This window comes from Seriola aureovittata, chromosome 4 (genome assembly GCF_021018895.1).
Source record: "Seriola aureovittata isolate HTS-2021-v1 ecotype China chromosome 4, ASM2101889v1, whole genome shotgun sequence".
In the NCBI taxonomy this organism is placed as follows: Eukaryota; Metazoa; Chordata; class Actinopteri; order Carangiformes; family Carangidae; genus Seriola; species Seriola aureovittata.
The window spans coordinates 20,176,588-20,203,189 of NC_079367.1; the positions used below are offsets into that span (position 1 = coordinate 20,176,588).

General features: G+C 38.6%; 1 protein-coding gene across 6 annotated transcripts in view; it reads left to right on the top strand.

The window, feature by feature from the left end:
* Positions 1–318: 318 nt before the first annotated feature.
* ncam1b (neural cell adhesion molecule 1b) overlaps positions 319–26,602 on the top strand; it is a 74,775-nt gene continuing 48,491 nt past the window's right edge. For 2 of the 6 annotated variants that reach the window (XM_056373681.1, XM_056373683.1), the window contains exon 1: positions 320–600. In XM_056373681.1, coding sequence (XP_056229656.1) covers positions 549–600 — 52 coding nt within the window. In that variant the 5' untranslated portion in view covers positions 320–548. Of the gene's footprint in view, positions 601–26,602 lie in introns of all 6 variants that reach the window. The other 4 variants (XM_056373684.1, XM_056373686.1, XM_056373682.1 and 1 more) reach the window with 3 other exon arrangements.

The window sequence follows — 26,602 nt, forward strand, 5'->3', positions numbered from 1 at the left end:
TCAACAAAATGATGCAAAACCACAACAGAGAGATGTGAAACGACCACAAGTAGACGCAAAAGGACCACAAAGAGACACAAGCGGCCTATGTAAAATGTCCATCCTTTCATCATCTTTTTGTTTGCTTTATTATTTTTGAGACAATTTTAATAACCCTAATATATATCATACTTAATACGAACTGTATAATTTGGATGTTTATGATCATGACAGGGGTTTCCCCACTACACTGGTCTCCTTTGAGACCTGCGCACTATTTAACAGGAGGTCCTTTATTCCGCTGGTGCGGATTAATTCACGTGTGTGAGAAGGCTCCGCTTGTCAGTCAGACTTTGAACAGTGCACTGGCGCTCATCACCGCTAATCTCTGACCACTGCCTGTCATCAACGACGCTGCTACTGACACTTATCACCAACCAGCTGAGATATATAGATTAGGATGAACAGTTGCTAAGAGAGGCAGGAAACCCAGGGGCAACACCGTAGGGACCGAGCGGAGATTAAACGTAAGCTTCGCCGTTTAACGTTCACGTTACTCGGGAGTTGCGATGGTCCAGTCAAGGGATATTTTTTTAGCCTTGCTTCTTGTGGGCTGTACAGGTAAGGAAATCTTACATTTAACTCGAACTTTACGCTTTTAAGCTAGAACTGTTTTATGCTTCCGTTCCTCTATGAATTTCCCATCCATTTTCACCCTTTTAATATTGGTCAGGACCGCAGGCATCCACTCGTCTCCTGGTCTTCCCTCTTCCTCCGCCCGTAGGCACTCTGTTTAGCAGGTGCAACGGTAACGGTACTGCGACTGCTGCTAATTAGCTTACTGGCGAGCTGAGTGATGTGTTGTTTAAGTAAAGACATCTCTCTGCTAATGTGTTAGGGGACCGTTGTCTCTGGACACACACTACATAACACTGCTCTTTGCGTGACCAGCCTGTACGCTGACTTAGCGTTATTGTGCATTAAATAAAATATGATGCACAAGAAGAACAGGCTTTAAAATTGTATTAGTACGGATGTAGATAATGTACCAATGGAAATGTGGCATGGGGGTTACATTGTTCTCCATTTGTGGTCGTGTTGTGCCGTTGGTCTGTGCTTGGATGGGACGTGTTGGTTGTTGATGGGGAGTGATGCTGGGCTCCCTCTGTATTTGTAGACACACACCTCAATGCACACACACACACACACACACACACACACACACACACACACGCACACACACACACACACACACACAGCCTTCTGGGTTGAGTCACGGTCTCTCAGTTAAAGGTACATTGTGCAAAATAAAACACGTGGCATTTTGAATTGCACCTGACAGTGTGCACAGGTGTGATGGTGGCATTGAGGAGGGGTCATAGACAATGGCTTGCTTAAAATAAAATACATCAAAGGTCTCTCAGGGACAGTGTTGGTTTATTTGGACTTTCTGGCACACTGATGCATAGCAAGCACAACTGCTACTCTGAATCATCTGTTATGTAATCTGATGCCACGATAAAGGCTTTGAAATGAGATCCACTAAGTTGGTAAAATGTGTTGTTATGTAAGTCTATTTGAGGGAGTTTTGTGTCAAATTACATTTTTAAATAACCCTTGCACGCCCATTTTTTTGTGTGATTAAAACCAGTAATTTGACATGTGAGGGGCTTATGGTTGGAGTAGTACTCTTAGCTACACTCAGGCTCAGGGTTTTCGTGGGATAGCCTTTTAATCCTTTATGTACAATCCGGTATGTGCAGGGGTGTTCCTCAGGCAGGAGAGGAAAACGCAGTGGGAGTGGAGTCCTCACTGCATTGTAATGGTAATGCAATTTTAATTTCTCCTGGGTGTATGGGAGTATTTTATGTAGAAATATATATATTTGAAGAATGCTCTCCTATGCCATAATTGAATGTAAGCATATTTGAATGTGTTTGACACATTTGTACTGCTTATTTTGTCATGTATCTACCATAGCTTACAGTAAGGAATCTGTAAGCTACTTGTGAATAACTGGAGAAAAGCCGTTAATTTAATGGAAATGTTAGATGAGATCGGAAAAAAAGGAGAGAATAAATAATAAGCAAATAAGAGAAGAAATAAGCAGCTACATGCCTCAAAAATTCTGTTTGACAGAGAAAATCTTTTAAGTTTTTGTGTAGTTAGTGCTCTTGTTAGAAATTTATACAACAGTTATATAGAGACATTCCAAATGATGGATCTAATACAGTTATTAACCAGTTTTGCACTTTAACCATTAATGATAGATTGCTAAGGTTGATAGTGATATTTCTGGGATCACTTGTTTTGTTCTTTTGAAGAATTATGATTGAATATCACTATGAACTGTAAACTATATAACTTAGAGACCGTTTCACCATTTTGCATTTCTGTACTTCAATTTCTTGTTAAATTTCAGCCTTATTTGTGATAAACAAATTTTGGTAGATGTACCAGCCTAGCTGACTAATCGCTTTAACTCTATTGTACAACATAATTAAGAAAGGAAGAATGGAATTTGGGGTTTGGTTTTGGCTTTAATCCAAAATGACAAGCTGGCAAGCATTACCTTAAATGTACAATTATGTGCAATAGAAAGTGGACAATGTAGCGTTAGAGATAACACTGCATGGTTCTCAATTCTCATTTCACAATTTATCGCACTGTCAGTTAACATCCATATTCAGTGTATTTGTGTTGTTGAGTCATCTCCATTCTGATCTTGCATAATGTAGACTACCTTTAACAGACTGATGACTTTCTCACACAACTCAAGTGGCAACACTGAAGCTATAATTAAAATGTTTTGTATTAATGTTTGTTTCCTTTATTGAATATATTTGTTGTAGAGTTTGTAATGCTCAACACAAATGTCAGAAAAAGTATTTTCAAATGTCACTTTTTATCCTTGAGCAGTTGATTGAAGTCAAAGAAAATCCAAATCTTTGAATAGATGATTATATGGCATGGTTGCAGTATTTATGACTGAACTGACATTGGGGAGGGATTAACCATCTTTTTTCTTATATTTCCTCTCTGCTGGCTGCATGCTCAATGGGCCTGTTGAGCCTCTTGACATAATTATTAATTGATCCTTTTCAAACTGATAACTGGAATATGGAATAATTTCAAGACTGCTATTCTGTGAAAATGAAATATAGCCTCCAGAAATCAAAGCGAGAGAAGTGAAGCAAAGCTGGGCAAGATAAGAGATGAGTTCTGAATGTCCCCAACCTGTGGGACTGCTGTCAGAATTGCAACTCTGCATCCCGCCATATGGCTCTTTTGAACAGGAAAATGTGGCTCTAGTTTACAGTAGGATTGTTTCACTTAGCCTGTGTTACATCATCAGTCAGATCATGTGGAAATGATGACGTAGCTCCGTGCTGCTCCATTTACAAAGCAAGATGGAAGCACAGCTGACTGCAGGCCGACTATCAGAAGCGCCAGACTTTTTTACATTTGACTTAGCCTTATGAGGACAGAAATCATCATTGCCAAAAGCAATGGCTGCAAATTCAACAGCAGACCTCTCTTTCTTCAAAAAGATACAGTTAGCCTTCATTCTCCTGCATGACCACAGCCAATCAGTTTACAGAAATACATAGCTTGATTGAGTTCAGAGACCTTTACGGTTTGTCCGTGGCCTAATGAAACACGTAATATCAGGCCATACCTTGCAGAGAGGCAACAGTGAAAATGGTTAATGCTGCAGCTAATGTTTCTTTTTATTCTGAGAATAATCTTTGTATTCTTTTCTTGGCCCGTGGATTGATCATTTAGTCTCTAAAATTACTGAAAGTTTTGAAAAATGCCTGCCACAATATCTATCTGCATGAGCTGATTCCTGCAAATTGCTACTTTTTGCAACTAGCACCAAAACCTGAGGGTGTTCCATTTCCAATTATATGAAGCAGAGAAAAGCATCAAAACCTCAATCCAGTCAATCATTCACCTTTTGAGCATAACATATGATGGTGGCTTAGTATGCCACAGGACTGCTACAATGTGCTATATTGGACCAGTTGTGCAAGAATTATTTCAGCATTCTGTTCAAACCACCATAGAAACCAAGTTTGTTGAAGAAGGAACCAGGAGTAATTACTCCAGTGTGAAACTGCAAACCTTGATAAACCAAACTGATCTTCGACTTCGAGTGTCAAGCAGTACTCTGCAAAATTGTGTTAAAATCAGACAATGAATTTTGGAGGAAATCCATTAGTGAAATCCCACCACAGTAGGTAAAGGGCTAAGACCATATGTTTTCACCTGTATTTTCATTTTTTTTCATTTTGTTTTGTCTTATCAAATAACTAAACCTGCCAAGAACACAGTGCCTCCCTACAAGCTACAGCTAAGCTTTAGAGGACTTTTTTTGAACCAGAATTTGTTTCAGGATGGAAAAGATCATGGAAAAATACAACTACTGGATAGGCAGATAATTTTTGTGAAACAACTGTCAGCCACACATGCCCTAGGTCTTTTATCTATTCAGACTAGTAATTTCAACAGATTCATATGTTATCGTAACCATGAAACCAGTGAAATGTCCGTTCCCTACAAATCAGACTGTGGACTCATTTTTAAAGCTCTCATATCTTTTGCACTTCATTTTTTTTAAATATCACAGATGCTAACGGTTTTCTTCCACTATTAGGAAGGAGAAGCAAGGCAGGCTGTGGTTTTGTTCCAGCCAGTACTACTTGACTCTTTGGTGATGGGAGTGGATCAGACAGATCCAGGTCTGAGAGAGTTGAGAGGAGATGCATTGCCTAAGGACGCTAAAAAGATGACATTACACGTTCACGTGACCCCGTGAAGCACTGTGGGAGGAACATAAACATACTTTCCTAAGGGTTTGCTCACAGAAGAGGCACAGGCTTTGGGCTGAGTAGTTTTTTCAGTGATTAGATTCTGTGGTGGGAGTGTCCTTAATGTCATTCCTGTGAGATCTGAGTTATTATATCAGGGATTAGTGTTAATCAAGTTTAATTTAAGAGTGTGAAACAGGTTAAACAGAGAGGCCTGGGAGACAAGCCCGTTGTGTATCTTGTTACTACTGTGCGTACGTACTGAAAACCTTCTTCAGACACATTGCTTTTTAGCTAAAGATTGTAACGCTACAAACTTCATACTATTCCTGCTTCTCTCAATTTCAACAACATAATCTCAGAGCTATCAGGGAAATTAGAACACTATGTCCTTGTCATTCATCAAATTAGAAAAAAAAGAGGGCAGTGCTGTGAATGCAAGATCCCTGTGGACATGTAACTGTAGATTGGCAAACCTTTAGGCATAAAATGGCTTCTCTCTGCTTTGAAGCTTTAGCTCTGTGGAACAAAAGGAACCTGCGACTGGGTGTTGCAGATTTTGTGAAAGTTTTGTAACGTGTCAATAATCTGCAAGGAATAGCAAGACTATACTTGAAACACTGTTGTTGTTGTATGTGTGAAGCGCTCAAGTAATGCTTTATGCAGTAGATGTGACAATTACCTGTTTGTAAACAGTTTGGCAGTTGGGTTTTAGCACTTGGTCGATTGGACAGGCTGCCAGCTCCTCTTGACAATGGTAAAAACAACTTTGAGCCATTTAAATGCGGCTGTTTTCTTTCCCATTCTGATTTCCTCTAACCAGTCACCTTCAGCTGTGTAAATGCTCAGTGCACTTGGCAAAATGTATCACCTTTTTTCACTAGGCTATTCACTTACAAATAAAGGCTGATTTCCCCTTTTGCTTAGGCTGTTATAAACTGAGAGCACCTCCTGGCACCCTCTCTGTGCCTCTCCATGTCTTATTTGGCAGTGAGAGAAGCAGGGAAAGGCAGGACTCTTGTGACCCAAACTAAGTCATCACAGCCTTGCCATGTGGCCCCTGAAAGAGGAAATGAGCTTACAATCATGTCACTATCCATGCTGGGAGGAATTATGTCTCAATTTAGAAAGTATATAGATAAGTCTTCTCAACTCAAACTCCTGAAAGAGAGCTTACAGTATGTCCGATGTAAGAAAATGAGTGCACGTCTCATCTTACCATAATAAAGCAATATGCTGTTGGCTAGGATTTAGCTCTCAACTTCTTTTATGTAGTGTGAAGGGAAGCAGTGTGCATGTCTTCTCATGCATCCATGCACATCATGGTGCATTCATTATTGAAACACTATAGGATGCATTTACCATGCACAGAGCAGGGAAAATTTGGATTGCCATGCCTCAGGCTTTCTTTTTATGCAGTCACCATAGTGTGTCACCTTCTCTAACATTACACTTCTCTATGGCTTAGTCATTGCCTGGCAACTTGGAGATACCACTGTATCACACAAAGACATGGCATGCATTAATATTATTATGAAAAAAATCCCGTCATTAAAGAAGTGAAGTGATGCTCATTCAGGAAAAAAGATGATATTTTTAATCTCTAATTAGATCACAGTAAGAAGACACTCTCCAGGGGAGCAGTAGCAGCTATAGCTGATCCATTCAGTGTGCAGGATCCACTTTGAAATGATGTCAGTGATTCCCACAGATAGGCTATACTTGGGCAGCCTGTAGAAGTATTTTAACAGTTGTCAAGTACATTTTAACCCATTTAACAATTTTACATGTGACAAGTTTTGTCTGTTCTGAGGCATAGCTGTGGAGAGCAGCACATTTGAGTATTTTTCATGTAATCTTGCACATTTAACTGTTAACTCTCAATTCAAACGCTCTTTATTCAGAGGAAATTTGCCTACTCATGAAAAGATAATATGTAATAATCACTCTTTTATAAATTTATTAGCCTACAGCTACAGGGATCAGTGAACCGTCACATTATTCTCAAGTTGATCATATTTTATGGGTACATGTCTCAGTATTAGGATTTTTAGAGGACTAGAAGGAAAAGAAAATTTAGAAAGTGATATCACAGGAGATGGGAATTAACCTCATTTCATCCTCATTCAAGCAGAGTAATCTAAAATTATGCAATAGACATGTCCAAAGATAGAAAGGAACCTACACGGCAATATGGCACCTCATTTTGTATCAAGATGAACTGTTTCCATAGTATGTTAAATAAGGAACATTTTCAAAGATCTTTCTAATTGATCAGAATTGCTGTAGTCATTTTTTGACTCCTATTGCTTTGCAATTTAACTTCTAATAATGAGCTGTTTGTGGTATTTTTTGGATTTTTGGTATTCACATCTGAACATTACACCGGGGTGGTAATTTTGAGACAATTCAGTCTGAGATGTTGTAATCCACTTTGACCTCTTCTATCTGAACAGCTGATGGAGGCCTGTGGTCATTGATCCCAATGAATAATGAATGAGTAATGGCAAGGGCATTACACCATCTCTTACCAACATTTGCCTGTGTAGTACTTGCTCTCTGCAGTACGTGGAGAAATACTGCTCTTGTTAATGCCCTTGTAACAGATGGCATTATGACATAAACTTTTTTTTTCATGTATTTTCTCTTTTTCACCATTTTGACAGCCACTTTCCTTGAAACTGAGGTGTATGTATTATATTATTATAATAATACAATCGTTTTTTTTCCCCAACAGAGTAGCTTTGCCAGGAGGGAGTGTCACACAGAGATTCACACTACCACACATGTACCACAGATCCCACCGTCCTTTTTCACACACAGACACCTCAACCAATCAGATGTAACCACTGCAGCCTGGGCATGGAAGGAATTTTGTGAAGTTAAAACGTCTAATTTTAAGGTGTTTTCATTGAGGGCGCTGGATTGACAATATTACTTGACAATCTCATTGAGAGCTGAACCTACCACTTAGCAGAATTCCTGAACCCTACACATACACACACACATGCACAAGCACGCACACACATGCACAAGCACGCACACACACACACACACACACACACACACACACACACACACACACACACACACACACACACACACACACACACACACACACACACACACACTAGACAGGAAGTGCAGCTGGAAGATTCAAAGGGATTAGAGTCCATCTCTGAGTCAGAGGTCACTGGAGTACTACAGTTTACTCCTCAGTGGCAGGGTGGTGGGGGTGGATGAGATTTGTTCTGAAATGCTGAAGGCTGTTTTGATATTGTTGGACTCCGTAACAGTGTCCTTGAACCGGTACACCACCACCACTTCAGGGATGTTTTCTGGCTACCATGTAATTACACTGTTTAGTCCTTCTTGAAACCTGATTGAAAGGTGCTGGAAGTTAGCTCCAGCCAATTGATGAATTTCAGTTTCACCTTTTTGTGCAAAAGTTGGTCAATTTTTGACTCACTGACTCATGATTAAAGGGTTACAAGGTTTTGCTATTCCTGTGTCTGGAAAAGCTGTTTTCTGATTGACCTTATGTGGCACGCCTATTTTTCTTTTTGGGGTTTTGTCTTTTAAACTCCATTTGCTATTTCTCTTATTCATACAAGTAAAAAGTTGCTGTCCTGATCAGTTCACACAGTCTACTATACATCTGTCAAAGATCCAAAGATCATAATGCCTGACAACAGCACATCCACTACAGATTGAAAAGATAGGCTTTGGCACAGAATTATGTTCAGTATCAGCAAGCTTACAACTAGTTCAACTAGCTTACTGTACACTGTGTTGCCGTAGCAGCTTGATGGGCCTATCTTAAAAAAAACATTTCAAGAGCTGTGATGCAAACTTATATGTATGCTGGTTATTAAGTTATTAACAGTATTTGCATTCCTCAAAACCAATCACTAAAACACACAATTTTTACTTTGTTGATGTGCAGGCTGGTTTATCAACACTAATTTTTAACACTAATTTTATGCATAATAATAAACCTGTCATTGAAAATTGGACTGTGCATAATAGTGTAATGAAAGGGTGTAATTATGCCCACATCATGCAGGTGTAACTGACCACATATGAGCCTTCCCTGTGACTCTTTGTGGAAGAAGAAATATTAGGGGGCTATTTCAAGTCATTCATACCTTGTAACCTCAATCTCTGTGGCATTCTTGGCATAAAGTCAAAAACAGTCAGTGTTGGCATTGGACTCCGACATGGTTTGACTTGTCACCTTTACTGTGTACGATACCCATAGACACAGAGATAAAGGCGCAGTGTTTGGTGACATTGGCGTGTTGTAATCTTGGCTTCACTGAACTGTGATTCAAAGCAAAGCTGTCAAACTCTGTGGAGTTTACAGGTCAGCTCTCACCTTTGGTTACAAGCTTTGGGTATTGACCAAGAGGTGGGTGTTTTCTGTGTCACTCTGTGATATAATGACTTGTGAAGGTGTCTTAGTTTTGATTGACAGATCTCTCAGGCTGTCGCACTGCATGCTCAATTCACCTTAGCTCCCCTCCAGCTCCACCATCTTGCCAAATCTGGCTTCAGTAGCTGACAAAGATGTTGGCCAACTGTAAATCTAAATCCAGGCTGTAAAACATCCCTTTTAACCATCTATTACTGCATCAACGTTACCTTTTAAAAACTGTGAGAGCCAAGGATAATATTTATGATAGTCAATACAGAACATTTAGATTAAGGCTCAATGTAAGAAAGATACTGATGACTGGGACCCAGGGAGGATTGATTTCTTTGTCACCACACCAACAGAACCTACTGGTTAGTCCAGTGGAGGTGGAACTGGGGTGGTAGTGTAAACCTTCCATACATTATGCCCTGCCAGTGATGCACATCGGTCTGTGGCCTGCAGATACCGACAAGGACACTACAGCATATGAAATTGGACATGCAATATGGAGGAGAAAAGTGAGAAAAATCTAACAAAAATAAACATATACAATTGCATAATTTATTACATGTTTGAATTTATAAATGTGCAAAGCTCTATGTACCAAATTTGGCTGACTGAACAGATGACTAATGAATTATTAAGTGGCTGCACTATAACAGAAAGAGAAAGCTACTGCTTTCTTAGAGAATAGGAATACCTAGTGCTACATATTTTTCAAGTGTTTTAATAAGTGTGAACAGAATATATTCCTATCACAATGAAATGATGATTATCTTAAAAGTTTATTCATCCACTGGCCTGTAACTATAATACTTATGATCTTAAAATGATGTGGTACTCAAATAGTCAAAAATAGAAGTGATGATTGAGATTCATAACTCATGAAACTTGACTGTAAATCAGCAATTGGCAGTTGCTGTTTTGAACATTACTAATTACTAATTACATTACTAACATTACACAGTACAAAAGTCATCATAGCACTGTTTGTAATATTTGTGTAGTATTAGGCCATTGATGTAATGTTATAATAAAGTAGCATAGTTACTGCAAAAAATGGTGATCCTCATTAATGAATATTATGATTCTTACAGAACTGCTAAATATCATCAACACACGTTGAATGAACTACACTGCTTATTACAAGTAAAAGCCATTACCCCCCATTGTTTTCCTGTATTTAATCTAAATTGATCACAAAGTACTAGATGTAGATAAAGAGCAGAAGATGAGTTAGAGAAGAATTCTTCACCCCAGAGACAGCTGATATGGCAAATCTCATATTTGATTGAATAGCCTGGTCATAAGATTGAAACTTGCAGACATCCTTTGGATTTCAGTATTTAGAGACAGTGTTGGTATTTCTGCTGGTATTGATACAAGTACTGCCTATAATTATTGATTGCTGAAATCTTATTGAAAACTGTGCCCAGTTAAGATAGTAAGCGTCGGAGAGTGAGAACATAAAAGAGAATGAAGAACAAAAGAAGTGCAAGGTTACAGATCTGACTTAAACACACCATGGTGTAAGATCAACCCAGATGAGCAGACTGAAAATGAAATATCCAAACAAAATGTTTTATATCCTGCAGTGCCATCTTTTCTAACTTTTTCGTGTGTGCTCTGCATGTTTGGCATCTTGTCTGCTTGTCTGTCTTGATCTTTTTTACCATGTCTCTCATGCCCCTCCTTGAAGGATCTCCTCTCAGTATGACTCATTGACTTCCACTGCCTGAAAGCTGTCTTGCTCTCTTTGCCAGCAGAAGCCGGATGTGTCATGAACCCCTTTGTGCATCTTTTCCATGGATGCCATTGAGTGCAAAGGCGGATGACAGGCCATCTGAAGCAAATGAAACTATCTCACATCACCAGTCATAGTGACAAGGCCAGTGTAGAGACAGGGTATCTATGCACCCTTTAAAATGTTTGAAAATGGCTGCACAGCACCATTGAGAATTACTGCCCTCTAAAGATACTGCCATTGTTCTGCGAGTGTTTTAAATACCAACAAGTATTTACTGATTGTTATGAAGCTGCAGTCTGAAGCAGTTCAAGATAGGTTTTAGAATTTACTCAACTAAACCCTAGGCTGACAGGGTGCTTACATCATATTCCTCACAGCTTGTTTTTAGTATTTAGTCTTTTTTAAGCCTGAGACATTTTGGAGCATAGGGAGGTTTTGCGTAAAAACAAAACACGTTTTGTAAAGTAATCCTTTCATTCTTTTTTAGTGGACCATTATTCAAAATACAATTCATGTTGATCTAAAAAAAAAAAAATCAGTGAATGTGCTGCATGTATGCTGTTACCAAACAGTAATCATCCAATGTATTCTCAATGGCATACTGGTGACTTGTGTAGCTACTCCCACTGGAGATTCCTTCACAACAACCACCATTAGTAGGGAGAGGGGATATGCCTGTGAAGAGCTGTTTTCTACCTTATGACAGCACATTGGTGCTTTCTCTGCCTGAGTGGCTACGGTAACACACAGTTAAAACACATTTTGACTGAACGGGGTCAGAGCGGTGTTTCAGATGTGGATGTAAGCCACCGTGCTGGAGCTTTATGGGTGTTTGACATCAGCTGTTATGGTATTCATAGCATTCGTCTGACTTACTATGCCATATTGGAAAATGTTCTCACACAGGGTCTGTGGTGTCATGATATAATGGGGAGGCTGAGCAGTTTAAGTTTGAGTATTAGGTTGTGATACTATTTAGAATAGTTTTTTTAACTTCTTATCTACCAGAATCGTTTGCACTGTATTTGCGTGCATTGTCTGGAGACGTCTGTGCAATCACTGGAATTCTTCTTATACTGTTACTGTGATGTGTGGTACCTCCTGGGTGTTTAATTAGCTAGAAAGGACTGAGATGGCTGGTCATGTTAAAAACTACTTATAATAGTTTTTGTTATTCCTGTTGATTTTGAACTTGTTGTAGCTGAACCAGTGGTTGTTTGATATACTGGCCTCGGAAAGTGTTCAGGCCCCCTTCACTTTTTACACACTTAATTGTGCTGTGTTTTTACTTTTAAATGTATAAAATTGCTATAATAGCTGATCTTTTATATTCAATAAGCCATACTGGTAAAGTGACAAAATGTTTGAAAATGTATCAAAAATTCACAAACTGTGAAACTCTCATTCACAAAAATATTCAGACCCTTTGCTGATGTACAACTTGACTGGACTCCACCTGTGGTAAATTTAATTCTTTTGACATAGATTAGAAAGGCACACAGCTGTGTAAGTTCCCACAATACACACTGCATGTCAGGACAAAATCCAAGCTATGAAGTCCAAGGAGCTCTCTATGGACCTCCATGATAACATTTTTTGGCAAGGGATAGATCTTTGGCCATTGCTCATCAGCTGGCTAATACCATCCCTACAGTGAAGCATGGGGGTGGCAGCATCAAGCTATTGGCGGGGCTTCTCAGCAGCAGGGACAGGGGGACTAGTCAGAACTGAGGGATTGGTGAATGCAGCCAATACAGAGACATCCTTAAAGAAAACCTGCTCAAGAATGAATGCACATGACCTGAGACTGGGGGTTCACTTTTCAGCACAACAGTGACCCAAAGCATACAGCCAAGAAGATGCTGGTGTGGCTTCTGGACAAGTCTCTGACTGCCCCTGAGTGGCTCAGCCAAAGCCTGTCTGTGGAGAGACCTGAAGATGGCAGTTCACAGAGGCTTCCCATCCAATCTGATGGAGCTTGAGAGGATCTGCCAGAAATAATGGGATAAACTGCCCAAATCCAGGTGTGCAAAGCTTGTAGAGACTTAAGCAAGTAGACTTGAAGCAGTAATTAAAGTAATGTAATTGAATTAAGGGACTGAATACTTTGTAAATTAGAGATTTAATTTAATACAGATTAAAACATTTGCAAAAATTAAAAAAAAAAAACTGTTTTCTCTTTCTATCTACAATCTCTAATCTCCAACGCAATCAAGTGTGCAATAATCAATCTGAATAGTTTCTGAGGCCACTGTAAATGTCCTATAGTTCCTGTCAATGTAGACACAACAAATCCAACACCAGCAGGTTTATACTCATTAGACCATAAGATATAAGATGTCACTGTTTTGGGGTTGATTTGTATTCCTAAACAAGGAACTCATTTAACATAGCAGAGCTACCATCATATCATGTAATGTACAAAATAAGCATAAGTTAGACTGCAGGATCCAAAGTATCTGTCCACAACATGGAATTGTAATATGTTATGCAAAGTATGCAACTCTGTTTGCAAGCTAATTTTCTCACAGAACTTAATTAGAAAATTAGCTTAGAGGAATGCAGTGTTGAAATCCTTTTGCAACATGAGACATCATGATTGGAGGGCTCCATCTTGGAGCTGCTGTATTGCCTTGGGTTCTAGATATTTATTCAATGATGGGGTGACATGTTTTCCCACAGCACTTGGATGCTGTGAACTGAGGCAACTGTGGTTGGTTTGCTAGTGTCTCAAAGAGATCTTGTTTAAATAACCAGAGGAGAGATGCTGCCCTAAAACAACTGGCAAACGCAGAGAGGTGAAAGTCATGCGGAGTGCACTTAACACTGAATAATTGCAAAATTTTCATGTTAGTTTGTTTATGTGCAGCTGTGATAGTCTGTAACTATGTTTCTATTGTCATCAGTACACTAATACCTGCAAAGTACTATCCACAGACTGGTAAGCATGAAAAAAGTACAGCCACTACTAATAAATTTCCTGTGTTAGACATGAAATTGGAGGAGTGATGACATAATGTGTTTTCACAGAGACATTGCACATATGACCTCCTAAAGGACACTCCACACTTGCTGCAAATGGAATTTGGTGGTTTAATTGAATATAATAGTAGTTTTAAAACTGTCATTACACTTGCAAGTTTTGAAAAAAAAAAAAAAAAAAGTGTAGAAAAACATTAACGTCAGGGGCTGTCATATCATGGTCAAACCATTTCAGAAATCTGAATACAGACTAGGCTAGATGTTCCTGTGTCCCTCAGAGAAATATATTCAGGTGGAGCAGTAGTGTGTCTGATCAAAGACCACTGAATAATTTTAATTTTAAAAATGTTACCTGACCATGTCAAAAATTTAAATCCAGAATTCAGAATCAGATTGATAAATATTTTTTCATATATCCCCATTGCATTTAGTCTCTATGTAATATACTGTCCGGTGTGACATCCCTTAGATATAAGGCTGCAACTAACAGATACTTATGATTATTTACTTGCTAAATTGTTTTGTTTATGAAATGTTAAAACAATGTCATTCACAATTTATCAGATGCCATGGTGATGTCTTTATTTTGCTTGTCCAGAACATTAATATACTCAGTTTACTATCAAATATGAAAAAGGAATCGACAAATCTTCTGGAAAATCATTTGGGAAGCTGAAACCAGAAACTGTTTTTGCTTGAAAATTCATTGAAATGATTAATCACTAATCACAGTAGTTGCTGATAGATTTTATGCTGATCGACTTGCAGCAGCATGCCAGGTATAACATAACCCTTCACAGCCAGACTGGCCATCGGGTGTACCACTGCAACCCCCCCTCCTCCAGTGGAAAAATATCATATCACAAACACTGTAATTGATTATTTGACTTATTGTTGAAGCTCTACTTACATGATAGTGCTAGTTTATGTTGTTTTTGGTATAAATTCTTTAGAAGTTTGTGGCAGACGATGTGCACAGACGACACATATGTCAAAATGAAAACTTCCACTGAATGCACACCCCCCCAGTTTAAATAAAGGATGGCTTGAGTTTTAAAAATGACTTAAACCGACTTCCTCTGAAGACTTGAATTTCTGTTTTTTTTTGCTCCTGACAAATTTATCAGTAGTGCAGCCCACAGGATTTGCAACAGAACATTCAATGAACTGCAGCTCACATGTGCAGCATATACTGCCTTGGCTCTACCTCAGACTGAATTTAATGAAGGGATCTGTAGTAATCGGGTGGCTTGACTCATTATCATTTGAAGGTCAAACAAATGAGGTACATCAATAACTATCAATAACAAATCATGGCCAATGCAGTGATTTTGTGCAAACGTATAATGCATATCAGTAGTATGTGTACCTTACTCCATGTTAAACCTTATTTTCTGCTCTCAAGGTATAACACTGGAAAAACCATTAAAGGTATACATGACCCTCGAATCCATGTCCGACGGTAATGAAATCAGTCTAGGCCACTTAGCTGAAACTAGCACGTATTATACGTATAATGAGCAGGCATAAAATCAGGAAAAAGGCATTACCTCACTCTAATTCATCCCAACCCTGTTTTTAAGTGCCTAGATTAATGGCGATAGTCTTCCCTCTCTGTGGATGTCTCCGGAGATTCTAACCCTGAGGAATAGAATAGTCTACTCTCTGGAGGCTAGCCCTGTCCCAGTGTCTATTTTTACAGTCCAGCCTCTGATTGGCCAATAAGGTGTGTGTGTGTGTGTGGAAGCTCATGTTGTGTCATAAGGTGCCTGTGTGCCATCTGTCGCCCTCAGTGGAGCCGTTGTGAAGACGGACCACGCCTAGTCAGTCTGTCTCAGAGAATGCAAAACACAACCTTGGGCTTTCCTTGCTCTTTTGCACTGACAGCTATATCAGGAACATGAAGGGAATGCAGGATCCAGCTTCACAATTAGTGCTTTTAATGAAACCTAAACAGTGTTTTTGTTGTTCTTTCAAGCAGGTTACATGTGGTATGATCAAATGCAGTGGATTTCAATACTAAGTATTTCTTGAATGTGCACTAGATTTGTAGAGAGAGGAACACTTAATATTATGTGCCAACAGTAAACATGAGCAGATTTGCTTAGCAGGTGTGGTAATCGGTTGTTTTCAGTCATTGCTCTGGTTAAAGTATGAGTCTCACCAAAAGTGTTAAATGATTAAATCACAGCATTTGTATTATGGCTGACTGAAAATTAACACAAAGCAAACTACTTCTTAAGGTTGACTGTTTATGACTTATCTTACCTGCCCTTCTGCCTAAACCTTATCCTTCTCAAGCCTCAGTTACAGTATGTAGCATGTTTTTTTAAACACCTTGGCAGCCCACCTACCAAGGTTTCCTTTGGTTGCTGAGGTTTCTCTCTCCACAATTCATAGACTCTAAATGGTAATTGCTAAATTGGCCATTGGTTTGTGCATCTTGAGGTGTCTGTATGGTCACGCATTGATAAATTTTCACTTGTCAAGTGTATTTCTCTGCCTTTCGCTCAATGCATCTTGTAAAACTATTAGTATCTTACTGTATTGCTATTTTGCACGGGGCGGAAAAGGGAAGTGATCACATTTAACCACTGTGTGGTATACAGTACACCACACATACCGGTCTATCTTTAAAAGAGTCTAATAATCACAAATATGTCTCAGATGCGCCAATCTGAATATTATCAATATGCTACATAGGTCACAAGTGAGCCCTCAGTGTCAAAAAAAAAAACTTGACTGGTGTTAACCATCCACATCTAGCTTGTCAAAAGCACCTCTAATTAGTTGGCAAGTGAAAAAAGTTTGGAAGAGCATAGCACTGTTGCTTAAGAATGCAAATGGCTGGCTGTTATGGCTTAGCACAATTAGATGTGGCATGGATTAATGAGGTATATCAGGGATGGCCTTGAATAACATGGATGTGCGACTGGAGGACCAAGCTTGCCCTTGTCAGAAAGCCTAGAAACTTTTTTTATTGAAGGTCTTCATTGTAAATAGTCTGAGACAAGAATTTAGAGCACAGCCTTGAGAATAAATATTAAAAGCAACATGCTGTGAAAGTGATAGATTTGGAAAATCTAGAATTTGATTTTTGACAGCTTTTAAGACCATAAAGCTATGAGTTTTATTTCAAGCTACAAATGCAGTCAACTACATTCTCTTAGAGTTTTCTATATGTGAATGTGGTTTTCATTTTTTCATGTTCTGCCAGTGTCTCTATGGATTTAGTTACTGGGATACTCCTGCTATTGCCCCTGAACAAGGTGCTGGTCTCAGAACTGCAGCTGGTCCCCAGGCACTGTATTGTGTTTTCCCAATCCTCCTAAATAGATAGGATGGGTCACATTGAGAGGATAAATTCCCCCATGGAGTAAAGTATAACTAATTTTAAATAGGATAAAACAAATGAGCTCCTAAGTGGAGCATAGATGACTCTTGTGTTATGATCAAAGGGTTTTATTCTGATATGCAAGAGACTGATTTTCCAGCAGGGAGATGCATGAGAAAGATGAATTGAACTGAAGGCATTTCTGTGGCAGTTGTCTGGTTAGTTAGACGGCAAAGGATCCTATGCATATAGATAGGGAACATTATGGAGCAAAAATGCAGCACATTCCTCAGTCTGTGAGGTCGAATTAGGTTATCTTGTTCAGGGAACCTGGCTACTTGTGCACAATAAACAGATTTATTATTTTGTTCTTTTGAAATTACAGTTGATTAAATTAATATTATCAGTGCACAGCTAGGCATGATGTGTGCTTCACTAAATACTCTTTTAAACTAGCAGCAGAGAAAATATATAAAAAATAAAACGGTAAATTGTGTCATACACAGAGCAAAACTGAATGAATGTTTTTCTTTAAAGTCCACATCGACAAAACAAGATAAAACATCAGAAAAGCTTAATAGGCATAAATTTGTCTTTTACTTAGCAAGGTGATATCAATACTAAATGAGCACTAAAAATGGTTGAAAGTTCACCATTATTAGATAGAGTTTCATGGATCATGCAAAGGCAGTCACTTTCCACAGTACCTCTCAGTGTTGCTGTTTTATTGTTTTACAATCCATTTGTTTGACGAGACTCTGAGCTGTAACACAACTTGTTTTCAGTGCTGTTTCATCTTCTAAATGAAGTGAGGAGCATTGTGAAAAATTCAGTGAAGAGACGAGCAGATAGAAGCTTTGATTTCAAACTTGGTTACTCACTTGTACATTAGATATTTTCTGTGTCTTGGTCTTTTCTTTCTGTATGTATCATTCAAGTTCTTTGTATGTGCTTATCTTCAAACCAGGGTTAGTTTGGATAAACAACTGAGAAATAACCGTTAAGCAGTTTTTTTGTTGAGCCAGCAAAAGAGGCAGTTAATCTGAAGCCTGCTTGATTCACAGCCACGGTTTTGCTTTGATTTGATTGGCTCGTGGATTGAGAAAGTGTACGGTGGTCAGTGGGGACATAATCTGAGGACAGGAAAAGACCAGCTGAGGCATCATCATCTTGGCCGTTGTGGTGGGTGACCCTTGTTTATTTACTGGCAAAGACAAATTTTACTGGCATTTCATACTTGGCAGGTGTTAATTTCAGACTCAGTTAGTATGGGAGGCGGGACATCAGTATCTGATTGACTACTGGTGGGTGATATCCAAATGCTCAACTGCAGCCAACTGTTTCCATGCCAGCAAGCGAGGGAAAAGAAATAACCATGGTGAAAATTGTCCAAGATTTCTCTGGTCATGAGATAGGTTCGGGCTTCTGTCGACCGGTTTCTCTGTCTGCTGTCAACGTGTTCACACAATTATCTTCCTCAGCTCTGTAACCTTGATAAAGACATGCTCATGTCGGTTTTTATTTTCATTAGTGCTTTAATCCAATTACCGTGTGGTCTGCCCTAATCTCTAATGGGTCTGCATCGTCTTCCTCCATTCATAGATGACTCCAGAAGTGGCTGTGCACACTGTGTCATCCTACACAACATAATGAGTACTCAAGTGCTGCTCTGCCTCTCTGCCCTGCCCCTGGCTCTGTCTGGCTGTATCTGAAATGGTGCATTCCCTCCTATTGATCCTCTTCCTGGTGGAGTCACAGGCAGGCTTATCCGGCTCGTCCCAGCTTGTCTGCCTTCTGAATGGACACACAGAGAGAGCTGTGTGCATGTGCCAGGCTTCGGGGTTCTGTGTAGTCCCAGGCAGCTTGTGGCTGAGTGGTCATTGTGGCTCCCTCCCTCGTGCCCTCCTGCCCTCCCTGTCTCCCTTTTTTTGCCTCTTTGTTGTTAAAATAATAATTAGAGATGCATGAAATTCTGCCCAGTTAGCACAGCATTAGTGTATTATATTCTGATAAACCTTAATGGCTTTCTTGCTAGTAGCAAGCAGGGTAGTTGTTTTGTGGGTTTTTCCATGGGAGTGTGTCGTGACTAGCACTAACAGGGAAGCCACCGGAGAACCACTGTAATGATTAATCTGGAAGAATGAGTGTTATTTTGCGACAGACTGTGGTGATTCATTGTGTTCACAGAGATGTTAACATTTCAGTCATTGTTCATGCCACACAGACTCCCTATTCTTGTATGTAGTTGCCACACAGGATTTGAGCCGAAAATAAAAAATCTTTGCACAGTCCCCAGAATTCAGCCTCCAAGAATCTTTCCATTTCACTGATTATGCATGTCTCTTTTAGACATGGTGACAGGCTGCTCTCTCTCAGTCCTTGCACAGGTTGTACAGCTCTACTGGAGCCCTAAGTTGGATGAAAATCAAACTAAGGTTTTTGGCATAATTATTATTTCTCATCAGCCCTTACCTGTCTCTCAAAGTTGACAAGACATGCTTGTCCTGGATTTTGTGTTCACAGAATTGTCAGAATGATTTAATAAACCACAATAATATCCGTCCTATTATTTTTTTCCCCTATATTTTAAGTGTCCCTACCAGCACAATGTCTGCATCTTCTTCTGGCCTTGTTTTCAGCCTTTTAAATACTGACTCATTACAGGAGTACACAGCATGGCATGATGGGCCACAGACGCTAAGCTCTCCACCTCCCTGGGCTTTTGTTGTGTGGTGCACAGCTGAGGCAGATGCTGAGGGGCACTCACACTAAATTGCCTGAATGAGGGTGAATTCTGTTGGCCGCTGAAGTGGAGTGCACCGTAGCTCATTGAGTCACAGCTTATCTTCCACTAAGAGCGGAAGAGGAATGTAGCTCAGAGAGGCATTAGAGAGAGTTCATTTTAACTCATATTTTGGATTCACTTTGAGTCATGATGTTTAAAAGATCTTACAGCATCATGGCAGTGTTTGAGGCAGCCCAAAATATATTGTGAAACTGCATAGACTGGAAAATATCTTCCCTAATCTGAGTATATCTTGTGAGTGTATTCTCCTAAATTGGCCCAGTTATTGTGCTTGCACCTGTTCTTTGTACTATCCACATTAGGCTAATGAGTATTTTCATTGCAGATTAATTGATCAGTCTGTAAAATGAAAGAAAATAGTGACAAAAATAGGGATGTCACGATACCAGAATTTTGGTCGTCAGTACCCATACCAATGAAATTTTATGGTTCTCAATACCAAATTCGATACCACAGCGAAACAACAGAGGCTGCTGCTCAGTGTGCTAACAGTTGTTTGTAAGCAGTAGTTTAAATTGACTAATAAGGTGACAGACCCACATGTGAAAATATTCATTTATAAAGTCAGCATTATATTCTGACAGACTATACGGTATAATGACAGTAGCCTACTAATGTTGTGAGCACCCAGCTCATGTTATGAGCTGTCACTGTTGGACTAAACAAGCTCACTTTAGCCTAACATTTTGTGTGGAGCTTTGCTACAACAGATGCCAGCTGTCGCAAATAACAGTAACATTTCAGGACAAGAACATTTTGACAACATGTTAATATGAATTTCACAACTGAAACAACTGATCCAGATGCCTGTCTTTGAGCTGCTTAGATAAGTTTGAGGTGTTTCCTCCTTTCATTTAAAAATGCTCTGTGGAACCGTTTTCATACTGGACTTTGGTCATCCATAACTTGTCCCTGCTCATCCTCATCAAATACAAAATATCTACATACAACAGTCATGGCTTTTTTTTTCCCCCCACAAGTGGCGCCAGGCCTAATGCTGCACCGATACCTGCTGCCATTCCACATGTTGTTATTGTTAACTGTGCCTGCCTTCTTCTTCTCTTCACATTTGATGTCAGACTAGAAAACTATACTGTCTATACTGCCCTCATCAGTCCCGGAAGAATCACATCTCAAGTACCCACAACATCTATGGTAGCTTACTGTAGATGTTGTAGGTGAAAAAAAAACTAAAAGTACTGTCACATTTTCAGAATTTTGGCGTTGACTTGAACCAAAGTATCAGTTCTCATGACATTCCTCGATGAAAATTAAAACTGCAACAATTAGTCAATCAACAGAAAATTTAACAGAGATATTTTGATGACCAAATAAAAGTTGTTTTTTTTTATTCATTAGTTGCAGCCCAATGAAAAAATGTCACAGATTGCTTGTTTTTTCCAGCCAGAAGTCAAAAACCCAGATATTCGGTTTACTATCATGAAGACAAAGAAAAGGAGCAGTCGATTATCAGTATAGTTGCAGATTAATTTTCTGTTGATCAACTAATTGATTAATCAACTAATTGTTTCAGTTCTGGTCCGCATGTCATTGTTTGTAAGACCACACCTGTTGTTGTTGACAACAACAATAAATCCTGCTCAGAACCAAGCCAGGACATCAGGCACGTTACACCACATTTGTGTCTAAATGTATCAACGTCACATTTTGTCGTGTCTAATTCAAATTAACAGCAATTTTTCCAATTGACCTCTTAATGTCGTAGAGGTCATTGGTTGGAACATTATAGATTTGAGTTTTAAAGAGTTAACACTGCTGTCCTGAATGGTTTAATGAGTTACAATTAAATTTATAAGCTATGTTTCTATATTTGATCTCAAAATAGTAATGTTTTAAAGGACATTTTTTGATGTATATTTATTTTTAGTTAAATCCCTTCTTATAGTGATGCAAATCAAGCTACAGTACATGGGACTAAAATTATCCTTTTGGTTTATGACAAAATGATAAAGGTAATATGGCAGAAAGTGGGACATATTTTATGATACTTCAATATCACAGCCAAACACTTTTCAAATGGCCACTCTTCAACAACAGATAGAAGTCTGAATCATCTCCACTGTGGCAGCTCATCTTCTGCTGCCTCTGCCTCTTATTCTAATGTGTACTGCCCTATTATGCAACTCATAAATATGACCATTACATCAGGATTTCAAGTGATATTTTACGCCCTCGTTTTTTAACATGCAGCATTCTCCTGTCATGGAATAAATCCTGTTATCTGCTGATTGTGATTACAGAATATATTCATTTTCAGATGTAATTAATCATTTATGATTTATAAAAAGGATTTAAGTGCATTTGAATTATATTGTAAGAGTGTTGTAGATGACACAGAAAGAATATTTGGGATTAAGATTTAGTAGAGTAATTTGGATTGAAAGCTTTGAAATATATATAATTAAGAGCCAGGCAGTTTCTCTGTATTCGTGGTTCATTTTGTGTTGGCACGTAACCTTTAAAGCTAATGCACAGATTTACTGTAAGCTGACGGCCATCTGTTATGCAGTCTTATCATGGTTAAAAACTAATACACAAATGAAATGCCCCAAGTGTCTAAAGCCTTGCAGATACTGATGCCTCAGTTTGGGGTTATAATAAGTGCAGCACCAGCTGAGCCACAAATGAATTGTTAAAATTTGCTCTTTAAGCATCATGTGGTTTCATTGAATAATATTGTACACAGGGTTGAATTCATAGCTTTCATGTATTTGTAGTATGGGTTAAGTGGTGCAGACGTTGGCGCATCATATCACCAATGCTCCACCCAGTGAAAGCAATCATAATGATCAGTTGAAGTTGTGCGCTGTGTTTTGAAAACCTCTTCAATGTAAATAGTCACTCCTCAGAGGCTGCACTGCTGCATCCAATCAGACAGCCAAACAAGAGAGAGAGAGAGGAAGACAGAGAAAAGAGAGAAAGAGAGAGAGCAGTGATGTCAAAATGTGGGGAGAGGGGAGCCAGGAAACACGTTTCCATAGCAACTGGTAGAAGTGAGTATAACTGTGGTTGAGAGACATGAGCAGCAAGCAAATACTGACTTGTTCCTTAAAACTAGTAAGTACTGAATACTCTCACTCTGGGTGTGCATTGTTACTTCAAGACAGGCATCTCAATGGTGTGTTTGTTCTGCATTATATGCTTTAAAGTTAATTTCTAGTAATATGTGGATTTTATTCTCACTAGTATTTACTGAGAATCAATGTGTGAGTTTGATGTACTGAAACACCGCACATACAGTGGCTGTCTGCTGCAAAATAAACCAGACCAAAAAGAAAATACCTTCCAATAATGTTGAACGATTAGTTGATGAATCGATTAGTCGATTGAAATAAAAAAAAAATTCTGCAACTATTTTTATAATTGGTTGTTTATGTCCATTTTTAATTAATTAATGTTTCCAGCTTCTCCGGTGTGCCACTTTTATCCAGTTGTATGTTATAGTAAAAACTAAATATCTTTGGGTTCTGGACTATTGGTTAAATATAGAAAGCTATTTGAAGACATCTTATGACAGAAAGAAAGAAAGAAATTCTTATGTTCACTATTTTTAAAAATTTTACAAACCAAACATCTAATTGATTAATCAAAAAAAAAAAATCAGCTGATATTGACAACTTGATATTGAAAACTATGATTAGTTGCAGCCCTAGGACACATCTTATTCTAATTCCACAATAACCCACCAGTTGTAAATAGTTTATCATAATTTCAAAGTTGGTGAAGCTTGCTCCAGTGCCAAATATGTGTTTTGAGTTTTGTGTTTGTAATAATGACGCAATACCAAAAATATGTCTAAGTTGGGGAGTGTTTGGCAGCTTTTCTGAGCTAGTAGGTGTGGGACAAATAATCATCATAGTGATATATTGTGATGTATTGTTTGTCAGTCTCTTTTGCAATACATTATAAAACACACTGGCACCATTACTGAGGCACTTAATTCCCGGACATATGAACTCTAATATGTTTTTCTTTCCAGTAGACGCTACCAGTTAAAGGATGTCTGACACTGAAATAGTGGCACATATTCATGTTGCTCTGTGTCTTCAATCTTAATTAATTTTGGTATTTAATTTCATCAGTCTGTAAAATTGTGTATGTAGGTGTATGAATGTATTGTATATCACAAATCCCCTGTGTTGTAATACACTGATGTTACCTTGGGGAAAAAAAAAAAAAAATGTAATTTAGAAATATTGTTTTAGTATTGTATCATGAGTTACTCAGTGATTTCCGGCTGCACTACATAGAGAACATTTCATCTGAAGGACAGATGAGATTCTTTTGTTTGTTTTTGATTACAGATAGTTAAGCTAAGATTTATAACTGTGACTGTCAATTTGGCAGGCTTAAAGTTTAAATGGTTTTCTGTGTGTATGTGTATGTGTGTGTGTGTGTGTGTGTGTGTGTGTGTGTGTGTGTGTGTGTGTGTGTGTGTGTGTGTGTGTGTGTGTGTGTGTGTGTGTGTGTGTTTTACGCTGGCAGAATAGATAATGAGCATAATCCCACACGGCAAGTGAAGCGAGTCACGGCTTGGGTTAAGGCTTACTACAACATCCAATAGCACAGGCTGCAGCACCCGAGGTGTTGTTCTAAGATAACTACAGAGGCTGGAGGAAAGAGGCCAGGCGCTGCATAAATTCTCATCTATATGGTGTCCTTACTCTTCATATCTTATCAGTTACTTCCCACATAACTGTGGAAGAGGTTAAATATGAGATACAACCCAATCTAGAATGGATGGGCTTAGACTATGTGGGACTATTTACGGACCTCCGACTGCAAGCATTGATTGATGTAGCTCAAGGACATCAATGTACATCATTTTCATTCATGAAATAACACTCTTCCACCACCATTTCACAGACAGACAGACACGAACCCACCCATACACGTGCAAGCAGATGTGCATGCTTGTGTGTGCACTGGTATTAAGTTGTACAATGCCTCAGAGCTGTGCTGATTAAAATTACCCTTAAATAGAAACACAAAGAGCACATTATTTTGAAATGGATTGAATGCAGTCATTTCTGGTCCTAAACTACACTTTCACTCAAATAAGTGGCCCAAAATGTTTGTTTGTTACATCATGTTGTGATCTGCATTGAGAAGCAGCAGAAAAACAAACAATATAACTGATAACACAATACCAATAATATAGTATTTCTCAACGTTGCTATAAATTTAACCAGATTCTTCTAAGATTACAAACACTAAGGTTTCATTGATGACCTACAGAGGCATGAATTATTGACACTGCAAGCTGTCTCCTATCGTCATGATCAGCCTGCATCCAAATATGACATTGCCCACAGCTACAGTAAATGTTACATCACAAATGAACGGCTAATGTCAGAGTCACAGTTCCCGTGTTGCATTCAAATTCGCCTCGTGTTTTCCTGTTTGGACACAGAAAAACAGACCAACAACTAGATTTATTTTCTTGGTATTCTTCTTGGTATTGTGGTAAAATTTAGGCAGACCATCATTCTCTGCTCATACAGTATGTCATCTGTTAAATTTATTTCAGCCTGAACACATATGGTACAATTTTAAATAAGACTTAATTTGCTGTTCAGATTTTGGGATAGACCGACATTCTTCATCCATTTGTTGGCATCTGATCTTGGGGTTCCAGCCATATTTTGTATCCATAATTGTCAATGTCTTGAAGGCAGAAATTATTAAATCCAATTACCCTCCTTGGTTTTTGACAGTGTGTCTTGGTTTCTAGACTTATTCCTATTTTTATTCAAGCTATACTTCATCTTTAGTTTGTGGTCAGTCTCTCTGACATTAGTTTGTTGTTGGAAAATAACACTCTGAAGTTGTTGTAAGATGTCTTGTTCTTGCTTTTATTTATGGTATTATACTTGGTCGATAGAGAACGGTTTTGAAGGGAAGGGGATTTAATTTTTTTATCTTAGTATTTTTTTAAAGCTTTTTGATGAATAGCCGCAGTCTGAAGGCGCATTTTAATATGGAATGTCAAGTTTAACTGCAGGGAGATTACATGTTTTCCTAGAACTGGGTCACTCTTACCTACTTGAAATGTTTATCTCTCTTTAGGTCTCTCAAGTAGTCTTGTGTTGAGGGCCGTAACAACTACAAAACTTACCACCGATTTGGGCATGTAACTCCTGCTTGTCTGCAAGATTTATAAGCCTAAGGTTAGGTTTGCCAATTAGTGGTGCACAGCACCTTCTGATGCTCTCGGGCCATTCCTTTTCTACTCATTTTTAAGCCCTTGTTACAGTGGTAATACATAACAGTCATACTTTGAATCTTCTTTCAGGGAACTCTGTTAAAAAGTATATGCTAAGTTTACAGTAGATTTAGGAGATTGTGTTTGATGATTAGCAATTCAGTGAAATAACAGCGCGATTTAATGTCTGGGATATTAATATGACGAAAGAAAAAATCTGAGAATTGAAATGCTTACTCTTTTTTTTTTTTTTTACGAATTGGTAGATTTTCTTTCAAAATGTGAACACAAGTATGT